The following is a 22,068-nucleotide window of genomic DNA, read 5'->3' as shown; positions in this document are numbered from 1 at the left end:
AACATGGCCACTAATAATCCATATGGTGTTGGACAAGTAACTTCACTTCATATTCCTTGTCTGGTTCTTGATTAGATATTCACTAATGTCCATTCCAGCTCTAAAATGCTATGATTTTATTTACATTATGATACAGAAAATATTTTTTAAAATCACAAACCCATTTCCAGATTTAAAAATGAGATAAAAATTTGAAATATCTACAACTATGCTGTGTGTGTGTGTGTGTGTGCGTGTATGTGCGTGTGTGCGTGTGTGTGTGTGTTTAAGGTGCAGTAGAAAGAAGACAGGATTAAAATCCTCCCTGCCACTTACTACCTGTGTGATGTTGAACAAGTTGGTACCCCTCTTTGGATCTCAGTATCTTTAACTACATGATGAAGAGAATTGGCCATTCCTCCATTGACAAACATCCCATTAGCATTTCATTTTTTGCCACCGCAAAGAGCAACAATAAATATTTTTTGTGCAGAAAGGCCTTTTTCCTCTTTCTTAGGTCTCTTTGGGGTATAGGCCAAGCAGTAGTATAGGTGGATCAAAGGGCACATACTGCTTAGAGACAGTTTGTGTAAAATTCCAAATTGTTTTCCAGAATGTGAAATGTTGTATGTACTTTCAAGTGATGTCACTGTATTATTAGTTATACTTAATTGTTTTACATTGTTACAAGAAACTTCTCATGAAGAGGGACTAATCTGTAAATGTTTACAATGCAAGACCAAAATGCATCAGTAAAAATGTAATGGTGGGATAGGAAAAAAAATGCAACTTTTTTCTTGTTACTATTTTTACAAGACCTATGGAAATGAGAGCAGGAGTTCTATCTCCTGTGTTGCAACAGCAGTTAAACAACGTTGCACATGAGACTGCTGAAGGAAGTACAGAAATAAGCTACTATGTTGCTCCCCCTACTAAACATATTTCTGCCATGTATTTGCAGAAAGTAGGTTTTGTTTTCAAGCCAAGCTATTTGACAAAAAAAAAAGTTTAAAAAATTTTTACTCTAAGAGCCATTGATAGAATCACTGCAAGACTTTCTTTTCTCCCCATGCTCAATGAACACATAATTGGGGGCAAAAAATAAAGGGAGTTGGATTAGATAATTTCCAAGATCCCTTCAAACTCTGAATCTAATATAAGACCAAATGCACACAAGTTTACTGGTGTTAAATACAATATAGTCTTCTTTAATATTTTAATTGCAAAATAGTGTCTATTTTACATCACTGTCACTTAAATGAACTAAAAAAGGGAAAATTCTCATAACTCCAAGGTTCTGGGTTCTAAAAGATCCCATTGAAACTCTAAAAATTCTTTATTTTGGGGAATTTTCTAAATTTCTTATTTTTTTTTTAGCAAAAGTAAAGAGGTGGCAGAGACAACTTGGTTTTTTTTTTGCCATGTTTGATTCACTCTCTCCTTTTCTGAAAAAGCAACTTATAAATACGTGTCCAAATCTCCTTAAATAATGATCAAAATAATGATTCATATTTCAAACCACGCTTTAATGTTTAAAAAATGTATGCCTCACAATACCTCTGTGAAGGATGTAATACAAATATTACCTCTGTTTTACCGTTAAAGAAACTGAGGCTCAGAAAGACTGCGACAGTAATGGTTACTCAGCTGGTAAATGTCAAAGCTGGGATTAGAACCCAAGTTCTATGATTCTTCTAAGTACAGCCCTCTTGGCAGCTCACCATAGGCTCTCACCAAAGATGGCCTCTAATAACAAATCTCTCCTCTTTATTTTACCCTGCATAAAAATGTCATCTGATGCATTCCTTAACAGTAGTTATAAATGCCTCATTTTATTTCTAATCTATGCACTGCCTATTTGAGTGCCATGTGTATGTATACCTATGTACAGGGCGGGAAATCAAACTGATGACTCATACTTAACAGTACTCAAAAATGATTAGCATCTCATAAGATTTAGAAATCCTATTCTCACCTGTCTCTTCAATTCTGAAAAAAGACACCAAATTGACATTGTAAGTAGGTAGGCTTTTGGATGCTATTATTGACTTCTTAGTTTTATAGATTTCTACAGGCATGTTTAAGTATATCATTAGTGGTCACTAAAAGTCTAACTTGATTTGTCAGAAGCAGATAGAGTCCATTTCCTAACTTGCTTAGAGGTCTTGTGTTTTTGAAGAATGATGTACATTGTGTGAAACAGACTATTTTCACAAGATTACACAAAGAATGATTATATCTTGGAGATTTCATGTGTTAGGGATACATAAACATACAAGTGATTTTTTAAAATATCCTAAATGATGGTAAGACTTTTTCTTTGAAGGTAAAAATAATTTTTGCAAATAGCCAAAAGTCATCCAGAACTATAGCTAGTGAATAAGGTGGATGAACAAGACTCATTTCACATTTGTTTCTAAAAGAAAAGAAAAACAACTCAATTAATGTGATTGCTTTTCTTGTGTGGTTTGAAGGCACTCCTGAAGATAACTCCAAGAAATCCTAATTCAAGTTTCAATCATTAGAAGTCATGGCCACCCAACATAACCATTCTGAGGCCAACAGTCACTTGGGTGGTATAAACCATCTAAATCATCACTTCTAGTTTCACTTCATGAATCTGGACTTGTAGTTAGGAGTCCAAGGTTTAAATTCCAGGTCTTACATATTTAAGTTTTGTGAGTGTAGGCAAGTCATTTAACTCTGCGCCTTAATTTCCATATTGGAAACACGGAAATAATATTTGTGCTATTAGTCTAATAGGGTTTTCTCAGAAAAGTGTTTTATAAACATTAAAATATTACACAAATAAGAGTTATTTTTAGTAATGTTAGTATTTTGGCAAGTGATTGTTGTTAAGTGGTTTTTCAGTTGTGTTCAATTATCTGTGACCCCATTTGGAGTTTTCTTGACAGAGATACTAGAGTGGTTTGCCATTTCCTTCTCCAACTCATTTTATAGATGAGGAACCAAGGCAAACGGAGTTAAGGGACTTGCCCTGGATCACTGTACTTGAACTCATGATGATGTCTTCCTGATTCCAAGCCCAGTGCTCTATTCACCATGCCACCTAGCTGACCCAGCAACTAATTAGCACCCTCTGTAAATTACGATAGGACAAGATGTAACTTTTTGAGGAGTAGTTCCTATTCATTCACTAACTGCCTCCTGTAGATTGTTTTGTTGCTATGTTAAGCATATGACATTCTGTATCTTACCATAAACTGAAGGGGGAAAAAAACAACCCAGAGATTAGCAATATTCATAAAAGCAAGTATTTTGCTTTGGAGCAAATATTCATAAAAGTAATACCTTCCAGTTCTCCAATTTTTTTAGCAAATACTTTCAGCTGTTTCTTCAATTTCCGGACAGTCTTGTCCTGTTTTTCAAGTTGTTCCATCAAATCCTAATGATCAAAATGAAAGACAAGGGATGAGGAATATACATGAAGGGAGAAGGTACAATAAGTCACAGAAATAGCAATTGTTAGTTATACAAAAAATGAGGGGAGGCTCCTGAAAGGTTGGATGGTGGCGCTCCCCACCTGGCTAACGCTGGCAAGCCTGTAAAATTCTTAAGACAATAAAAGCCAAACTTCATAAACACTTTGGGCATTCAAACCTTAGGCAGCATGATGAAAACAAGGCCTGAAATGATAGCATTTTAAGTAGGTGCAGATACAACAGTAGTAGCATGATAACAAAAAGATGTACTGTTATCACATTTGACCATGTTCCAAAGAGAAGAATGAAAATCAGTTTCTCTAAAAGTACAAGTAAGAGTCTATGGGGAAGTTTTAAAGAAAGATGGAGCTTCTTAGATGTGTTCTCTTTTCATTCAACACATGAAAGAAGGTAGGAACCACCCTCGGGAAATGTCAGAAATTATTTGAGAGCTAAAACTTAAGAGAAAGAAATAAGCATAATTAAAAAAATGGTGAAGAACTCTTCTGATTGAGTTCAGAAGTGTTCAAAGTGGCAAAGTGTAGGTTAAAGAAAGGGTGTCACAGCCGGATGGGCTGGGTGACCCTGGGCAAATCTCTGCTACTCTCAGTGGCAGAGATGGTACTGAACTGCACTGGTAAAGAGAGTTTCTTATGCCAGTGAAATCATCAGTCCAGTTCTATCTTATCACAGCCATAACATTTACTGTAATATAAACTCATTTTGCAATAAATAAAACAGACATAACTCATAATATTTCATATGCAGCCCACCTTTTGAAATTCCTCCAAAAAGGCTTGGACATAGAGCAAAAGGAAATGGAGGCAGAGCTAACTGTGGGCTTAAGATAAGCCCTTTTTCTGGGTATTGCTAAGCTCTAGTGGGTTTCAGACTTTACAAAAGGACAAACTACCAAGAGTCCTTTTTTTTTCCCCCTTATACCTTGACCTTAAGGGGACTCATGATAAGGAAAAGCCAAGCAAATGAGAAATAGAAAAGCAGGCAGAGGACAAAAGACTGTGCCTTGGAAGATAAGTCAGAATTGGAGCAGCATCATAGCTGGGCTTTCTATGCTGAGTTCTGCCATTGTGGGTTGAGCTGAGGGCCTTCAGGTATTAGCACGTCTCAGAGAAAGGCAAACACTAAGGAGCCAGGGATAGAATCTCAGAGATGGCCAGTGGCCATCCCAGATGTAGGAACAGAGCCGTCTGCGAGGCTGTCTTGCAGTGATTCCACCCCATCCTCAACCCCATGCTTTCCCAAGGACAGAGGGAGATTTTCTCACCGTTACCCATTCTATTCCCTGCTTGTTTCTCTGTGTCTCTCCCTTGTTTGGCTTTTTCCTATCCACAAACCCTTCAAGGTTAGGGTCCAAAAATAAGGAAAAAAAAGTTCTCTGGGTAATTTACTTTCAGTAAAGTTGAAAACCCTGTGGAGCTTGGAGAACACATGTCAAACTCTTCAGGAAGCGTTCTAAAAGATGGACTACATGCAAGGAAAGAAAACCAGTGTCATATGAAAGAGAAAAAAAGATTAAAAAATAATAGACAAAGAACCAAAGGCCTTGATTCTTTTTTTTTTTTGTGAGGGCAATTGGGGTTAAGTGACTTGCCCAGAGTCACACAACTACTGAGTGTTATGTGTCTGAGACCGGATTTGAACTCAGGTCCGCCTGACTTCAGGGCCGGTGCTCTATCCACTGCGCCACCTAGCTGCCCCTTGATTCTAATTATAACTAATTTACACATAAGAATCAATGGAGATGTTATTTTTCACTTAGTTAAGAAGAAAATGTAAAGGAAGAACTTCTGGGAAAAGCCAAAAGAAGGGGAGTCAAGGATGTATGGAGTTATTGAGAAAGCTGTAGGAAGAGTAACTTTTTGGCCAAAAGTGAATTTAGACATCAGATTCATTTCTCAAAATAAGTATTTTCTAAAATTTGAAGGAGTTCAGATGTACATTTCAGATTTTATTTTCTTTTTCAAGTCAAACTTTGCTTCCATCACATTGTAAAGACTAGGGTTAATAACAAAGCAAACACTAAAAATGACATATAACAGATAGACGTGATGCCACTTGCTAAGAGAAAGCTGTGGGGGAAAATAGGTTTGTGAGACTGTCTGAAGAGGATTTCCTTGGGGGTGGGCAGCAAGCCTGCTGTTCTGTTAGCAATCCAGAAGTAGCAACAAGACAACAGAAAAACACAATCTGTGGGATTTACATACAATCATCCGTTTGTAAAGTGAAATCCGATATGATTGATAGTCCTTAGGGTCATCTGCATATAATTCCTCAAAATACTGAAAAAATAGGCACAATTGATGTTTGCTTTTATCTTTGGGGGACCTTAATATCTAACCAAAAGCAACTTAAAATTATTTTAAAACGAAAGTACTGAAACCTCACATTCTCAAAAGACAATATTTGCTATTTGCTATAAGCCAATGGTCCTCTTAACAACTATAGTTATTCTGATTAGCAGTAGTAAGATTCATCAAATGTACTAAATATATTAACTTATATGTGTGTGTACATTTACACACACACACACGCACACACACACACATACACACACACACACACTCACACACACACATATATATAAATGGATGGGGAGTGGTAAATACTGAAGGATTAAAAACAGGCTAGGGCTAGGATCATGTTTTTCCAATGGGTAGCAGGGACCAGTAAGTCACCTGTCTTCCCTCTCCCGTCCACAGTAGCAGCAGGCCTGGGCACAGCCTTCACCTACTGGGGATGAAAGATAACTGCAATGATGCCTCTTCTGGACCAGGTTAGACAAGGTGGCAAGGAGCAGTGGCAATGTTCTCCCTCACAGTTCTCTTCTGGGAAAGAGTTAAGTAATGTGGGAGTGACTTGAGGGCTCTGTTCATCAAAGCCGAAGGCCCAGGCAGTTCATGGAGGGAGCCCTTGGGAGGCATAAACAAGCTCAGGAACCACCAGTGTCTCAGTACTGCTCTGGCATGGAGAATAATAATTTTGAGCATTCTAATTTGTTTATATTCTGATTTCTGTTATCTAATAAGTTACATAAAGAGAAGAACACAGTTGACCTAGACACTGAGCCCTCGTGCCAAAAAGTAAAGCCTTAATAATTTAGATCTGTGATTTAGGTTAATCCCTCTGAAAGCAAGTAAGCTTTCCCTCTGAAAAAGTAGCTTGCTATTAATCAAAGAAGTGTTTGAGCAACAAGTGAATAAACAAAGTTATTTATAATATAATGATATTTATCCATAAGCCACATATTACTTCATTACTTTATGGTAATATACTTTTAAAAAAGATAAACATTTTACAAATGTTATGGTGACACTGAAAAGGACAACTATTTTTTTTAACTTTTTTTTAAGGCAATTGGGGTTAAGTGACTTGCCCAGGGTCACACAGCTAGTAAGTGTCAAGTGTTTGGTCTGAGGTCGGATTTGAACTCAGGTACTCCTGACTTCAGGGCCGGTGCTCTATCCACTGCGCCACCTAGCCGCCCCGACAACTATTTAAAAGGCAAGAATTTAGGTTCCATTTTATTGCTCAGAACCAGGCAAGGGGGGTTCACTTCACTGAAACATCGCTTTAAAACATTTTTTGGGGCAGCTAGGTAGTGCAGTGGATAGAGCACCAGCCCTGGAGTTAACATAATGTGAGTTCAAATTCAGTCTCAGACATACAACACTTACCAGCTATATGACTCTGGGCAAGTCACTTAACCCCAGTTGCCTTGCCAAAAAAAAAAAAATTTTCCTCAAGAATGTGATAAATTCATGAATATTAATATTTCTTAAAGAGATTTATTTAATTATAATTTTTTTAAAAAATATATTTCTTAAAGAGATTTACTCAGTTATAATTGACTTTTTTGTGTTTTATGGGCTCCTTTTACAGTCTGGGCTTATAAACCCCTTCTCAGAATAATGCTGTTAAATGTATAAAATACATGGGATCACAAATGAAACCAATTATTTTGAAATACAGTTATCAAAATATTAAATAAAATAAATTCACTGACCCCATGTTAAGAATATCTGACTTAAGTGCTTTGCACTGTGGACCATGATGGAGATTTCCACTCTCTAGCTGAATGAAAAATGAATATTCTCAATTTCTTAGCTCAGCTTGGATCTTAATCCTTACTTCATCTTATCACTAGTGGTGTTGACAGGTGGCTACTCCAAGGGCAAAGGGAATTAAAAGCTTGTCATACTGTCAGATGACAGCAGTCATACAACATGGTACAGAATCTCCTTTGATAGGACAACCAATAAGTCCCTTCCAGCTCTAAATCCATTTTGCTCATGCGCCTTTCAGTTAGAGAATACAGCAGAAATTGAATGCATATAATAAATTAAGTCTAGAGTGCTTTGTCAGGTGTGGCCAATTTCCTGCCTCTCAAAACCATAAATAATCACTTCAAGTATCAGTGAGTTACAGGACACATAGAACCACTGAGCAAGCATTTTTCATTCCTAATGCTCCAATTTAGTAATATTTTACCATCATACATACTACATGACTTCTAAAGTGAAATAGTAAGAGTTTGTGCCCACAAAATATTCACAGCAAGATAAAGCATTGTCTGATTTGAAGAACTGAAGTAGCCCCAGACTACTGGTACAGACCAAAGTGGGTGCCTTACCAAATTCTCATTGGTCAGCCGGGTAATCTCATGCTGCAGGCTGGCTTCAATGCGGGCCTCAGGCGGTAACTGCAGGTTCTGGGCCAACAGCTGCTGCTGGCGATTATTCTCCTCCTTTAGACTCTGGATCTCACCCCTCAATGCCTCTGTTTCATTGTCATGGCTCTTTTTCTGGGACTGGAGTTGTGATTCCAAGAGTCTATATAGTCAATAAGGGAAAAGAAGCTTATTCTTCTTATTCATTTGTTTATTGCTTAGTTCATGCTCGGGATAATATTCAATTATTGATTTGTGAAAGGGGAGGAAAAAGCAAAGACTCTAAGTGATTCAGTGTGCCTTCTGACTAGATCAAACTCAAGAAACCTAAAACAGTGACCAGAAAGGAGACCGATGCTTTGATAGATATTATCAAACTAAAATAGTGAATGTTTTTCAATACTGCAAATACGTTGTAGAAAAGTCTGAAAAACTTACACATTCTAGTTCTTTTTAAAGGCATTAGCATATTAGACAAAGAGTACTAAGAACTGTGAAAAGTCAATAAAACAAATTGGCTTATGGGGCATAAATCTTTTTCTTTATTTTTTTAAATTTTGGGAGACATAAATCTTGGCATCTGTATTAATAAAATAAGGACTTTTGGGAAAAAATAATTTTTTTTCAAAGCCCAACATTGCCTCAATAGAGAAAAAAATCTACAAACTCCTAAATACTAGTGGGGGGGGTGGTATCTGGATGATTAAATATGCATTTAAGTGTTTGATAAATGATCACTCAAAATGAAACTTGGATTTGGTGTCCCATTTTACTTTTTTGTTTCCCTAAATTATCTCTCATTTCCAAAGGACAGTGACTTCAGGAACAGGAACCCGTCAATCTCAAGAAACACAAATCAAAGTAGGTACTTCTGAAATATGTCCTCATTTTTAGATTTGTTCACCAGATGCAGAGAGAGCCACACATGTCAATCACATTTCCTACCCCTTACTAGAGACAACGTGAAGGTATAAATATTAGAAATATCAATAAAGGAGCTAATGTGTCATAGAGCAAACAAATAGACACTTGTACAGTCAAACAAACCGTCATCTTTGTTTAAACTCCTATAGTTAGAGCATTAAGACAGAAGAAGGGATAGCACATTGCTTTTATTATTCCCCCATCCCCAATTATTACATTTCTATATTTTTGCAAATATAAGAAACAAGACTATGGTTAGGAATTAATTAACAAATGAAAGGAAAGGTATTATTAGGTTAAAAGCATCCCCTATAGTCACAGTAGTTATTAAGGTTACTATAGTCTGATTAATAATAGCATATTAAAATATTTGATACTTTTGGAGACTACAAAAATTGAATGAGAATTTTAAACCATCACATTCTATAGTTATTTACAGTTTCATAATTAGAATAAAACAAAATAGCATTTGAGCAGCAGCATTAAAAAAAATATATAGAATATATATATTTTCTTAAGATAGAGTATTTTTTTACAAATTTCCTCTTATAACTATCACTACCAAGATAAAATTTGTATTTGTTTTGAAAACCTGCTTTTTTGAATGTTAATTGTTTTCTCCTCAAATATACATGGGCTCGGTGTGTCATATTTGAAGGGTTAATTCTATGTGGTGAGCATTTTAGATTTCATGATTATAATTCATAATTTCATAATTTGTAGTTGCAAATACTAAACAGCTTCCATGTTACAGGTAGTTAGAAGATAAGTACTGTAGGCATAGTAACTTAGACCTATCTTGCCAACACCTTACTGTTTGTTTTTTTTATTGATTCAATCAGCAATGAGGTAATTTGGTCTCATTCCCAGGGATAGGAAATGACATCTATATTCACAAGTGTCTCAGTCTCTTCTTTTAACAGCACCACATGAGAAGTGCTATGTACATGTCTGATACTGTGTTATGCTTTGCCTATGAACATAGTTAGTGCATGAAAGAGCCAGCGGTTAAAGAGGCCACTGTTTGTTAGTAAGAAAACAGGAAGTGATGAACATTCCACTGTGAGGCAACACACATAACCTGTTGGCTTGTTTTAACCCTTCATAAACCAGCCACAGCTCTTCATCCTCATTCAGCTCATGGCAATCCATAGGGAATGGTCTTCCAAGCCAAATGAAAAATGGAAAACACAAAAGGGATACATGATGGTAATGAGATGATGGCATATGAAGCACAAGAATAGCAAATATTATCTAACATTCATTATTGGGATTGGCATATTGTATTGACCACAGATGACAAAGTTACTACACATATTAGCTTGGTTATTTAAACTGGTTTTAAAAACAGACAAATCATATGCAAAACAGGGGAAAATACATCATATGCAAAATAGGGAAAATTATAAAGATATTACATAAAAACAGTCCTTTCTGCTTTTCTTCTTTATGAGATAATCATGATATGAATAAGAAACAGCAGAATATAAGAAAAAGGTAGACTCTGAGTTTCTGAGTACAAGAGAAATTATATGCGGCACACAATATTAGAGAGATTGGCTGCAAAGAAAGAGAGCTTCAGCAGGAGTGGTAGCCTGTGACTGTAGCATGAATTCCTGGGATGAATGAACTGCTTTCATTTCCTCAATGGGAACTGTAATCATGAAGAACTGCCTCAAAATTTGTGCAGGAATGGGATGGGGAAAGCATGTGGTTTGTACATGCAAGCATACACATGGATTAACTACAAATTTTAGTCACTATAATCAAATTATGAGGTTGAAAGAATGTATAAAGGTACAATGGTACTTATGCATAGCAGCATTCTTCCAGTCTTTGATATGCATACCTATGTATCTCCTGATATCCTGTATAGCCTACCGGGAATTCTAAAAGTGCCACACTACAACATTCTGGAAGCATAAATTTGTAACATAGTTATAGTGCTGCCTGTCCTTTCAAGATGGTTCATGGTGTAACTGAGGGAACCTTGTAGCTGTGGAAAGTTTTGGCATATGGCTAAGTTCATGGTCCTTTATTTCAAGTTTTATGAGGTTGTGAAGGAATCCTAGCATTGGCCCTTTTTCTTGTGATTTTATGAGCTACAGAGAGCCTAACGAAAGTGAGCAAGGTATTATTAACTTCTTGGTGGCAGAGTTTCCTCTACCACTGTCCACACACACACACACACACACACACACACACACACACACACACACACACACCCTCCGTGTAGGCTTCCAAAGATAAAATTGGAGTCAGGATTTTCTCAGCCTTGCTTAGACCAGTAGAGGGAGAAAAAAGTCCTTGACCTTGGTCATGACTGACTTACTCTAAGCAGTCAGGTAAGGCCACTAATGAAACATGAGTCAAGAATGGATGTAGAACAAGGCCTTTACCCCTTCCAATCAACATGTTCTAAATTTTGGTAATGACTTGAAGCTACTTACAACTTTAGCTACTCCTCAAAATCTTTAAAAATAACAAATACTTAACAATGGAAACATAACAATTAACAACCTGCTACTGTGATTTCAAATACAAATATTATTTAAGAATCTATGCTCCCCTTCAGGCAAAGATTTTCCTAAGAGCCCTTGTTGGTAATTATTTGAATTTGTATTCTCAGCAGCTAGCACAGTACCTGTCACATAGTATATACTTAATAAATGCCTGTTGATTGATTGATGCTGCTGCTACATGTTTCAGATTCAATTTTAAATGGGAATAACTTAGAAAGGTTGGATCTAGTCCAAAATAAATAGATAATAGACAAAAAATTATTTGCTATATAAACAATGTGAAACAGTGATTCAATAAGCCAAAATAAAAGAACCAAACTAACCTGTTTGTTTCCTTCAGTCCAATGTATGCCTGTGCTATTTCTCCTTTGTCTTTCATTTTCTGTACATCTTCTAAGAGGATTGTGGAATCTGTCATTGTATTCTGAAGCAGAGAAAAGTATTTCCATCATGAGAAATAAAAAATTTGAGGTTCTCAAGTAGGGGAATTTTTTATTTTTAGAGGACTACACTGAGGGACTGGCTCCTAATCTGCAACCTCCAAAATCTCTGCTGCCAATCTTTCTGGTGTCAGTGCTCTGCTTTGGGCTTGAGGCTAGGGGTTTTTCCATCTTTCGTGTGTCATGAACCTCTATGGCAGTCTGGTATAGCCTATGGACCCCTTCTCACAATAACATTTGTAAACATATAAAGTTAAAATACATAGGATTACAAAGGAAATTATATTATAATAGTTATTAAATATTTTTAAATAAACTTATGGACCCCATGCTAAGAACCCTTGCTCTAGAACCAATCCAACACCTAGACAAGGAACATGTTTATATCTATAGCTATCTCTATCTATCATCAGACACCCAAAACTGAGATATAGGGATCTATATGTATCAGACAGCTCAATAGCAAGTCAGTCTTGCTACCGGTTCCACTCTGACCCTGTATTCTTGAGTGCAGTAACTAGACTCTTGCTTTGCTCCTGTGACCAAGACTGTCTCATGCACCAATCCAGTAACTTTGTCCTACCTTGGCACACTGGTTGGACTCACAGTTCCTGTGGGGCTATGGTTCTGTCTTGTTCTCATCATCTTCTGCAAAACCAGAGACTTGTTCCTGAACCCCACCACCTATTATTGCCAGACCCCTCTGATACCAAAGCCTTATTGCCTGTCTCCATCAGACTTCTATCCCCTCTTTGTCATTCGTTTTCTAATCAGCAGGGTCAGCTATCATCTGTCTACCTTAGGACATCCCTAATGCCAATCTGCCTGCCTACATAGTTGCCTGTTACCTGCTGCCAAACTCCCTTGATATCACACCCACCTGTCTAGACTTTGTCCTTTTATCCATGACCAACATTTTATTGGTCACCTGTCTTGTTTGGCCTCTACCATTGCTATTCTAAGTCCAATAATGATAGTGAAATGAAGTCCCAAACACCTAACATATATTAGAGCAGTCATGATCCCTATATGGAGAATCATTGACTTGCCTCTACAGAATACATATGCACTTTAAATCAAGAGTGTATTCTGAAAAGTGACCTGGCACAAACAGGAATTAACAATTTAACTGAATCTACAAAATAAAAGGCTCCATTATTGTTTTTTTTCTTTCTATTATGTTTCAACCACTTTGAATGAATTTTTAAAAGCCTACAGAAATGTTCAATCTTAAATGAAAGCACATTACCCATTTCATATTATTCTAGAAGCTCCTACTTGGCAGACTGTGATATCAAAGTTGGCCTACATTTTTTACTTTTAAAAAGCAGAACACAACAGGAAAAGTTGTTCTAAGTAGAATCCAACTAACATTTGAATAGCCATGACTGTATAATCTCCATCAGAAAGAGCTTCTGTAGTGATAGCCATGAGGGTGAGCAGAAAGGCAATGTCAGTATTGGAGAAATACTTAAGCCTGGCAGGCCAGGCTGTGCTTCTAACCAATGCAGAGCTGGTGGAATTGAAAAGTTAGAAGAGCATATATTTTTCATAGAACATATCTCAGATTAAGAATCTATACCCAGTCCTGCGGGTTTCCTACTTGCATTCAGTTTACTGAAACATTTATTGACTACTAAGTACCATGCATTTACAAGTGATAGAAAAAAGTCCACAGTGCTGTGGTGGAGGAAATAATCTATGTGGTAAACTGGAATACTCTGTTACCCATAGTTCTCCATAAACTCTCACTATGGAATGGGAGCTGATCAGAAATTAGTTTTTGACTTATGAAGATCTTCTCTTTTGATAAATTGAACCAGTGAACATGTATTTCAAATGATAAAAAGTATTTGTGAACTAAAATGAGAATTAAAGAGAGATATTAAAAAAAAAATTTTAAACCCTTTACCTTGTCCTCCTGGAAATCACAAATTGGCAAGCATAAAAGAAGAAAATGAACTCTTACTTCTACAAATAAATACCACCAATGACTCTCAGAACAGACAAAAGTAAAAGCAAAATGACCATGATTACATTTCTCCTAGGAACTGAATGAAGTTGTACAGAATAAAACCCATAGACAGATATTTTATACCCTTTTAATCTAAGTCTGAGAAACAAGTTTTGTTTTTGTTTTTAATCTGAGTTTACTTTCTTTATCTTTTGGATTTTTTTTTCAAAATTGTATAGTCAGAATTCTGATTTTTAGAACAGGTTATTTCCTGGACCAAAGCTGATTACTGGTGCTAGATACCATTCACAAGAAAGAATATCATGTATTCTTATAGGTATTACAAACACATGATAGAATATTACCTCTATCAAAATTCCTAGCAATAATGCCTAAGCACACAAGTCATTTTACATCTTAAGTAGGATCTCCTAGGGTCAGGAACTATGCTTACTTTACTTTATATGATGCTTCAGTAAAATATGCAGAAAGGCTTCTTAAATGCTTTGGATAATGATTCTTCTGCCATAGTTTCCAGTTAGAATATTAGATTAATATACTTGTTAAGGCACATACACTGATTCATTTTATTTTCTTCATTCAACACACGTTTATCAAACACTTCCTACAGACACCATAGTTCTTGCCTGCAAGGAGCTTACAATCACTTCTCATATAGATTTATGCAATACACTGCTAATGGGACTTCCTGTTTCAACCCTTGTTCATTTTCAAATATTACCTTTAAAAGCAAAACAATAAAAAGATCTATGGAGAATTCCATTATCATATCCAAGTGACAGATTTTAAAATTCATTTTTAATACCTCCCACAGAAGGTTATGAGTCATTCTACTGATGTCAACATTTTTAACATGAAAATTTCCTCAAGTAAGAAAGCTAAAGAAGGCTCCACTTTAAAAGGATTTTTCTTGTAAGTGTGCTCTATGAAACTTTCCATAGGATTTAGGATTTCATATGTTCCCTGACCAGCTTAAGATTAAAACAAAAGATGTCTTTTTTTTTCACCTGCTCTGTTTTGGCTACAGAAGATCTAACCATGAGCAAATATATTCAGATACATCTTCCAAAAGATAGGAAGAAGGGGAATTGGCATGACAATTTCTTTTTCTTTGTGATTTGGTGGAAAAGTTGACCAGGACTAATATACTTATCCACTAACACTTACCTTAGGTTGAATAGCCTCTTTCTGGCTCACCAGCTGAGACCTCAGGATGAGGACTTCCTCTTTTCTAACATCCAGTTCTTCACTGATTGAAGTCAGCTGCTCCATGAGGACTCTGTAGGCAGGAGCACCTGGAGCAGTCACTTCCGGAGCACCCTTTTCACTGAGGGCTTTACGTAACTCATTCAGCTCATTCTTTAATTTCTTATTTTCTGATTCCAGTTCTTGACGCTATATAAAACAAAGTCATGCCATTCAGATTCACATATTGTTTGTATACTGCCTTCAAGCTGGCACATTAGAATTATGTTGTGAAAGAACACCATGGTAATACTCAAATGACTAAAGAGGAAATGCCTCCCTCTAGTCTATCTGGAACTCTAAAGAGGAAGTGCCTCTCTCTAGTCTATCTGGAACTCTATATGGTGGAATTAAAGGTGTCGTACACTGAGTAAAGAGAACAACAGTTTGCTTCATAGCCTATAACCCAAATTCCACTGGAAACTATGTTCCAGGCCTGCCTGCCCAGGGTGTGGTTGGAGCACAGACCTGAAAAGCCTGCTCTGTTCTATAGTGACCTTTGGGTGTTCAATCTAGCCCTGGATTGTTCCCACTCTGAGGAACCCTAGAGAGATTGACTGGTTCTTGGTTCTATCCAAAGTCCAAAAATAAAGCTGAATAAGCTATTTCCAGTTAACAAATTCAAAATGGTTAGCTCCTTGAAATATTTACCCATGTTCTCTTTGGTAAAAAATGATGTGGAAAAACAACACACTTAAAAGTTTAGGCTCTATCTATACTTAATGCCTAGCAAAAAATATCTTCCATGAAACTGACAAAAACTTCTGGCTTCTGTAACAGAAGGTTATAGAAGAAGAAATAAAGAATTGATCTAGATGAAGAGAAAAATTGTGAAGGTCATTTTGAGGGATCTAAATTTGTGCAGAAGGTCAGAGAATTGAATCTGAGTAGGAGAAATTTGGGATCATTTAATAATACACTGGAGAGCAATTTGAACTAAAGGAGAAGAGAGATAGATCACTCAAAAGGGCAAAATCTGAAAGAAAAAAAAGCATTAAGAAATATAGGCCTGAAGAAGAATTCAGAAGAAAAAGGAAAAGGAAGCTGTAAAGCAAGGTAAATAAAACAACTAGTAAGTCCAAAAAGAAGTTAGAGGAGAAAAAGGTATGGCTGGTCAAGTTTTAATTGACAGAAAGGAAAGGAAGTTGGTTATAGCCCTCAAGTTGTTAAGAGATGATGAAAGGCTGTAAAAGTTTTAATAAGGTGCTTTGGAGAGGAGAAATTTTTGAACCCACTGACCTGGTTGAATGACTGGACTCAAAGAGTAGTCATTAATGGTTCAACGTTAATTTGGTAGAAGGTCTCCAATGGAGCACCACAGGAATCTATGCATGGCTTGGTGCTGTTTAATATTATTACCAATGCCTCTGATAAGGCAAAGGTGGCATGCTTATCAAATTTGCAGAGGATACAAAGCTAGAAGGGTTAGCTTACACACTGGATGACAGAATTAAAAAAGACTACTATAGACTAGAACACAGCTCTGTAGGCTTAATCCAATATGATGAAACTGAACAGGGATAAATGTTAAGTCTTACACTTGGGTTAAAAAAAATCTCTATAAGGAAAATGTGAAGGAGACAGGCATCCATTTGTCTAAAGATGCTCTGGGGTTTTTAGTGGATGGCAAACTCAATGTGAGTTAGCAGTGTAACATGGGAGCCCAAAGTGCTAATGTGATTAAGCTTCACAGAATAAGAAGGTAATAGTACCACTGTACCTTGACCTATCATATTCATTTCTGGTGTAATAGTTTAAGAAGGACATTGATAAAATGAAGAACAACCAGAGAAGAGCAGCCTGTATGGTGAAGGATCTGTGAATGCTTAGTCTAGAGAAGAGACATGACAGCAATGTTCAAACATCTGTCATGTGGAAGTTTAGAATCATTCAGTTTGGCCTCAAAGGAGAAAACTGGGAAAAATTAGGATACGATGCAAAAAAGTAAATTAAAGCTCAACATCTGGAAAAACTTAATATCTCAGATGCTGTGAAAATAAAATGTGCTACGCTGGGAGGTGATGGTTTTCTTTTCACTAGAGGTTTTCAAGTAAAGGATGAATGACCCCTTATTAGATGTATTATAGTATGGACTCCTTTCATTATGTGTAGGATGGATTAGAGGTTGTCATGTCCCTTTAACTTTAAAATTACATGAACCCTTCACAGAGTATCTGTTAGCAACCAAAAGACCAGTTTTCTCTCAAACTATTTATCTGTGGTGTTACAGCAACATACCACATGTAAATCTGTGAAGTTGTTGGGGTACAACATGACATGTTGGGGAGGTGGAAGGGAAGGAGGCACTGCTTCATCAGTCATTCATGAATTAAACGTTCTCATCCCTCATCTCCTTCCCTCACTATATTTTAAACATATTCACACACACACACACACACATCTATCTTCACCCCAGCATAGTTACTACTAACTTTCCCTTTGCCATAATTTTCCCACTCAAAGATTGGCAGAAGAATGAGGAAATTCAGCACAATGTGACATCAAAAAGATCTTTATGATTACAATACACAAACCACAGGGTGTTTGGAAACACTGAGGTAGACAAGCATCTAAAGATGTACTAGCTTTATAGTGTTTCATTTAGCATGTGTCATAAATAAGATTTCTTCATAAAGTTTAAATACTTAAAGCTTGAGAAGCCATCCTGAGATTAGATCTTCCTATCACAAACATTTAATACATTATATTAAGACTACTTCTTATTTTAAGAAAATATAACCTCTCCACTTTTTTTTCCCATTTGTTAGTCATAACAATGGAGTTACGTGAGTGAATTTTAAGTTATTTTTATACTCTCACAGAGAATCTGGAACATATGTCACTGGGTTTCAAGTTCAAATACACTAACAAAGGCTTTGCATTTTAGGCTGCTGTAAAGAATTTCTTTATATACCACATATATGTATGTGTATATATATATGTATATGTACATATGCATGTCTGACACACATACATGTGCGTATCAAACATGTAGAGGACACTTAGGGCTAGAATAATATAGATCTGCTATTCTCTGTTCTCCTGGCCTATTCAAGCCCATCTTACCAAACTCCTATGTACTGTAACTTATGAACAAACTAGGCATGCACTTTGGCTTATCCACCCAAAATGACTTTTAGGGGTGATAATTCAGTATACATGCTTGGGAGTATTTGTTTTCCTATGCATATTAAGGGATGGGTGGTTCTAGGTAAAACTATGAGGTCAATGAAATTTGTCTTGTTGGTTTTCATTGCAGGTTCCTGCCTATTCTATAGCCTTACATAACTCTCAGGACAGCCCAGGGTTTCATGCCTCCCAAAAACTTGTCGGGACTTGAATGACATCCCCTTAGAATCAGACTTTCTACACATTCCAAAATAATAATTGCCTAATCTAATACATTAACAAACACACTAATGAAAGAAGGTCAAAAAGAATATCCACTAAGCTCTCTATCCCATCAGGAAAGAGATAATAAGTATATCCTAACAGTGGCCTTCTTTAAATGATACCCCTACTTTTTTCTAACTTAAAGGGATGGCTCCAGTGATAGGAATTTCAGATGAGATAGACTGGGAGGATGATGCTGTGGCAGCTCTTTGTGATAAGACCACAATATCCTGTGGCAAGTGGGTCCATGCAGTGACAGATCTGTAGCATCATATGTAGCAAGTGCATATTACCAATAGATACAGCAGATTCCATAGAAATTGGGGCAAATAGTTGCATGAACGGAGAATAAAGTTAATCCATATGTGCAGGAATACGTAATTAAGTATATCCTTGATATTCAGGCTCATAAGAATAGCAACTGCAAAGTTTGGAGACTAAATGCTGAAAGCCTTATGAGGTAAGGTGGAGAATACAATTTAAATGAAACCACAGGGAATACAGAAAACTAATTTAATTTTTTTTATCCAGGGTTAAATTTAAATGGATTTTGCTGTAATTTTACTGAAGGACATAAAATTTCAAGAACTAAAATGGTAAATATATCAAACAAATCATATATAATGCTTTATTCCCTATGCAATTTATATGATTCCATTTATATGGGTTGCTCCTCTCACTTGGGTGTTTCAGGAATTGAGCAAAGGGATATTTACAAGGGATTTCTCTATAAATCATCCATCTCAACCTTACCCTGCCAATGTCTGATTCTATGTTAACCCATCCCTTCTGATATGTCTTCTGGAATGTCTATTTCATAACTAACAAACTTCTTATCTTAAATGTCTTCCTTTGTTAACCCATCCATTTTCAGGAACTCATGGAGACCTGGCTCCCCTGACAACACAGCTTTTGTAGCCACCCTTTCTAGTACTGGCTACACTTTCTCTCATAGACCCAGGCTCATTGATCTTGGTGGGAATATACCTTGCTCCCCATTGTCACTTCCAGACTCTATCACCATTACTCAGCCAACTCTACTTCTTTGAGATTCGTGCAATCCAAATTAATCCCCTAATGCAAAACCCCAGAACATTTTCTCAAAGATTTCAGTGCCTAGCTCACAGTCTTTGTCTTCCACCCCAACTCTTGCGTTCAGACTAAGGGACTTCAACCTACCCATTATATTCCCTTAAATACTCCAGCTTCCCACTTCTTCAGTCTACTAAGTTCTCATGACCTATTTCTCCACAGAACTTCAACTATCCAGAGAGATGGATGTGCCCTTGATCTTGCTATTACCACAAATGTTCCATTTTCACATTCATAAACTTAAAATTCCTTTATCTGATCAAAATCTTATCATTCCATCTTTCCCTGTGTCTTATGACCCCTCACCCTTCTGTTTTTCATCCTCCCCATGACCTCCAACCCCTCTTTACCTTTGCTTTTTTCTCAATCATCCCTACAACTGGTTTCACCCTCTTCCCTTCCCATCTAATTTCTCATGGGTGGATCAGTTCAACTCTACATAACCCTCTACTCTCAAATCCTTTGCCCCACAGCCTATAGCTAACCACACCTCAACAAACCCCTGATTATGCTACCTATCTCCTTTGTTCCTATTCACATGTACAGACTTGGAGGAAGTCATAAAACTGCATTGAATGGGTCCATTACAGATGTGTGTTATTCAGTCTCAGCTAGGCCCTTTATCAGAGCAAGGCAATCTTTTTATTTCTCCATAATTGACTCTATTCCACTTTCCACAGAAACTCTTCTAAACATTCTCATTCTCTTTAAGCATTCCAGAGTAGCTCTTTCCCTCTACCCTCAGTTAAGGATGTGACCTTGTATCTCACCAAAAAAAAAAAAAGCCATTTCCTAAGAGTTGTGTCTTCTTCCCTTCTCATCTCATATCACTCAGATATCTTCTCCAACTATCTCCTCCTTCACTCTAGTCAAATGGAGAGGCTAACAGTTGGCCTTTATTGCCAAGGGCAATTCCACACAATCTTGATCCTAATCCTTCTTGCCTTCAGTAAGACTGCCTGCACTATTATCCCTACTCTATCTATAATTGTGAATCTCTCCCCATTTCTCCTTCCCTACCACCTACAACCCCTCCCATGACTCCCTTTTCCATGAAAAAAGAAAAAAACCCTGTTGTTTGATCCACCCATAGCTATTGTCATTCTATATCTTTTCTCCCTTCCTAACTCTGTGAGAAATCTATCCATACTAGGTACCTCCACTTCTCCCATCTCATTTCTAAACTCATTTTAATCTGTCTTCTGATCTCATTCAACTGAAGTGGTTCTCTCCAAAGTTGCTGATGACCTCTTAATTGCCAAATTTAATGACCTTTTCTCAGTCTTCACTCTTCTTGACCTTTCTTCAGCACCTGACATGTGTATCAGTGAACTGACACTCGCTTCTGGATATGCTCTCCTCACTAGGTTTTGCTTCTTCTCCTACCTGTCCTACCAATCCTTCTCAGTCTTTTTTGGTGGATCTTCATCCAGAGTATGCCCACTAATCATAGATGCTCCCTAAACCTCTGTACTAGGCCTTATTTTCCTTCTATATTATGTTCTTTGGTGATCTTAGTAATTCCCATAGATTCAATTATCACATCATCCCTATGCAAATGGATCCTTAGGTTCACAACCTTGGTGTTATCCGTGACTCTTCACTCTTACACCACAAATCTAATCCACTGCTAAGTTTTGTTGTTTCTACCTCCATAACATCTCTCATATATGTCTCCTTCTACACAGCGATTATGTTAGATCAGGCCCTTATCACTTTTCACACAGACTATTACAATAACCTTTTAGTTAATTCGCATGACTTAAATCTCTGCCCATTCTCATTCATCCCTCACTTAGTTACCCAAGCGATTTTCCTAAAGTGCAAGTGTGACCATGTCATTCCCCTACTCAAAACAACTTGCCTGGTTCACTATTGCCTCCAGCATCAAATACAAAGTCCTTTGCATAGCATTTAAAGCTTTTCATAATCTGTCTCCTTTCTTCTTTTCCCATCTTCTTATGTTTTACTCCTCTCCACACACTTTATGATTGAACTCCATCAGTCTTCTTTCTGATCCTAACACAAATACTCCCCCTCCTGTCACAGAATCTTCACACTAAATGCTCTCCATGCCTTGAATACTCTGCCTCCTCCCCTCCACCTCTTAAAATCACTAACTTCAAAACTTCAGTCAAATGCCATCTTCTGTAGGAGGCCTTTCCCGCCCCTCTAAGGTCACTTTTCTTTTTCTCTGCTTGTATCTTGTATGTATCCATTTATTTATTAGAATGCAAGCTCCTTTACAACCATGGAATGTCTTCACCTTTCTTTGTGCCTCTACCACTTAGCACAGCCCTGGGTTCATGGAAAGCATTTAATAAATGCTAGTTAACTAGCTAGAAAGTTTTGTTATTCATCTAGCAAT

General features: G+C 36.9%; 1 protein-coding gene across 4 annotated transcripts in view; it reads right to left on the bottom strand.

Moving 5' to 3' along the window:
• MYO5A (myosin VA) overlaps positions 1-22,068 on the bottom strand; it is a 220,600-nt gene that overhangs the window by 23,737 nt on the left and 174,795 nt on the right. Inside the window, exons 28-33 of one of the 4 annotated variants that reach the window (XM_020980968.2) lie at positions 15,138-15,365; positions 11,879-11,979; positions 10,115-10,195; positions 8,074-8,272; positions 5,648-5,722; positions 3,292-3,385 (exon numbers count right to left, since the gene is read on the bottom strand). In XM_020980968.2, coding sequence (XP_020836627.1) covers positions 3,292-3,385; positions 5,648-5,722; positions 8,074-8,272; positions 10,115-10,195; positions 11,879-11,979; positions 15,138-15,365 — 778 coding nt within the window. The remainder of the gene's footprint in view (positions 1-3,291; positions 3,386-5,647; positions 5,723-8,073; positions 8,273-10,114; positions 10,196-11,878; positions 11,980-15,137; positions 15,366-22,068) is intronic. The other 3 variants (XM_020980986.2, XM_078151253.1, XM_078151254.1) reach the window with 3 other exon arrangements.

Source organism: Phascolarctos cinereus, unplaced genomic scaffold, assembly GCF_003287225.1.
Source record: "Phascolarctos cinereus isolate Bilbo 61053 unplaced genomic scaffold, phaCin_HiC Scaffold_3;HRSCAF=262, whole genome shotgun sequence".
NCBI lineage: Eukaryota > Metazoa > Chordata > Mammalia > Diprotodontia > Phascolarctidae > Phascolarctos > Phascolarctos cinereus.
Note: the sequence above shows the minus strand (reverse complement) of the source record. Positions and strands in the feature narration are given on the sequence as shown.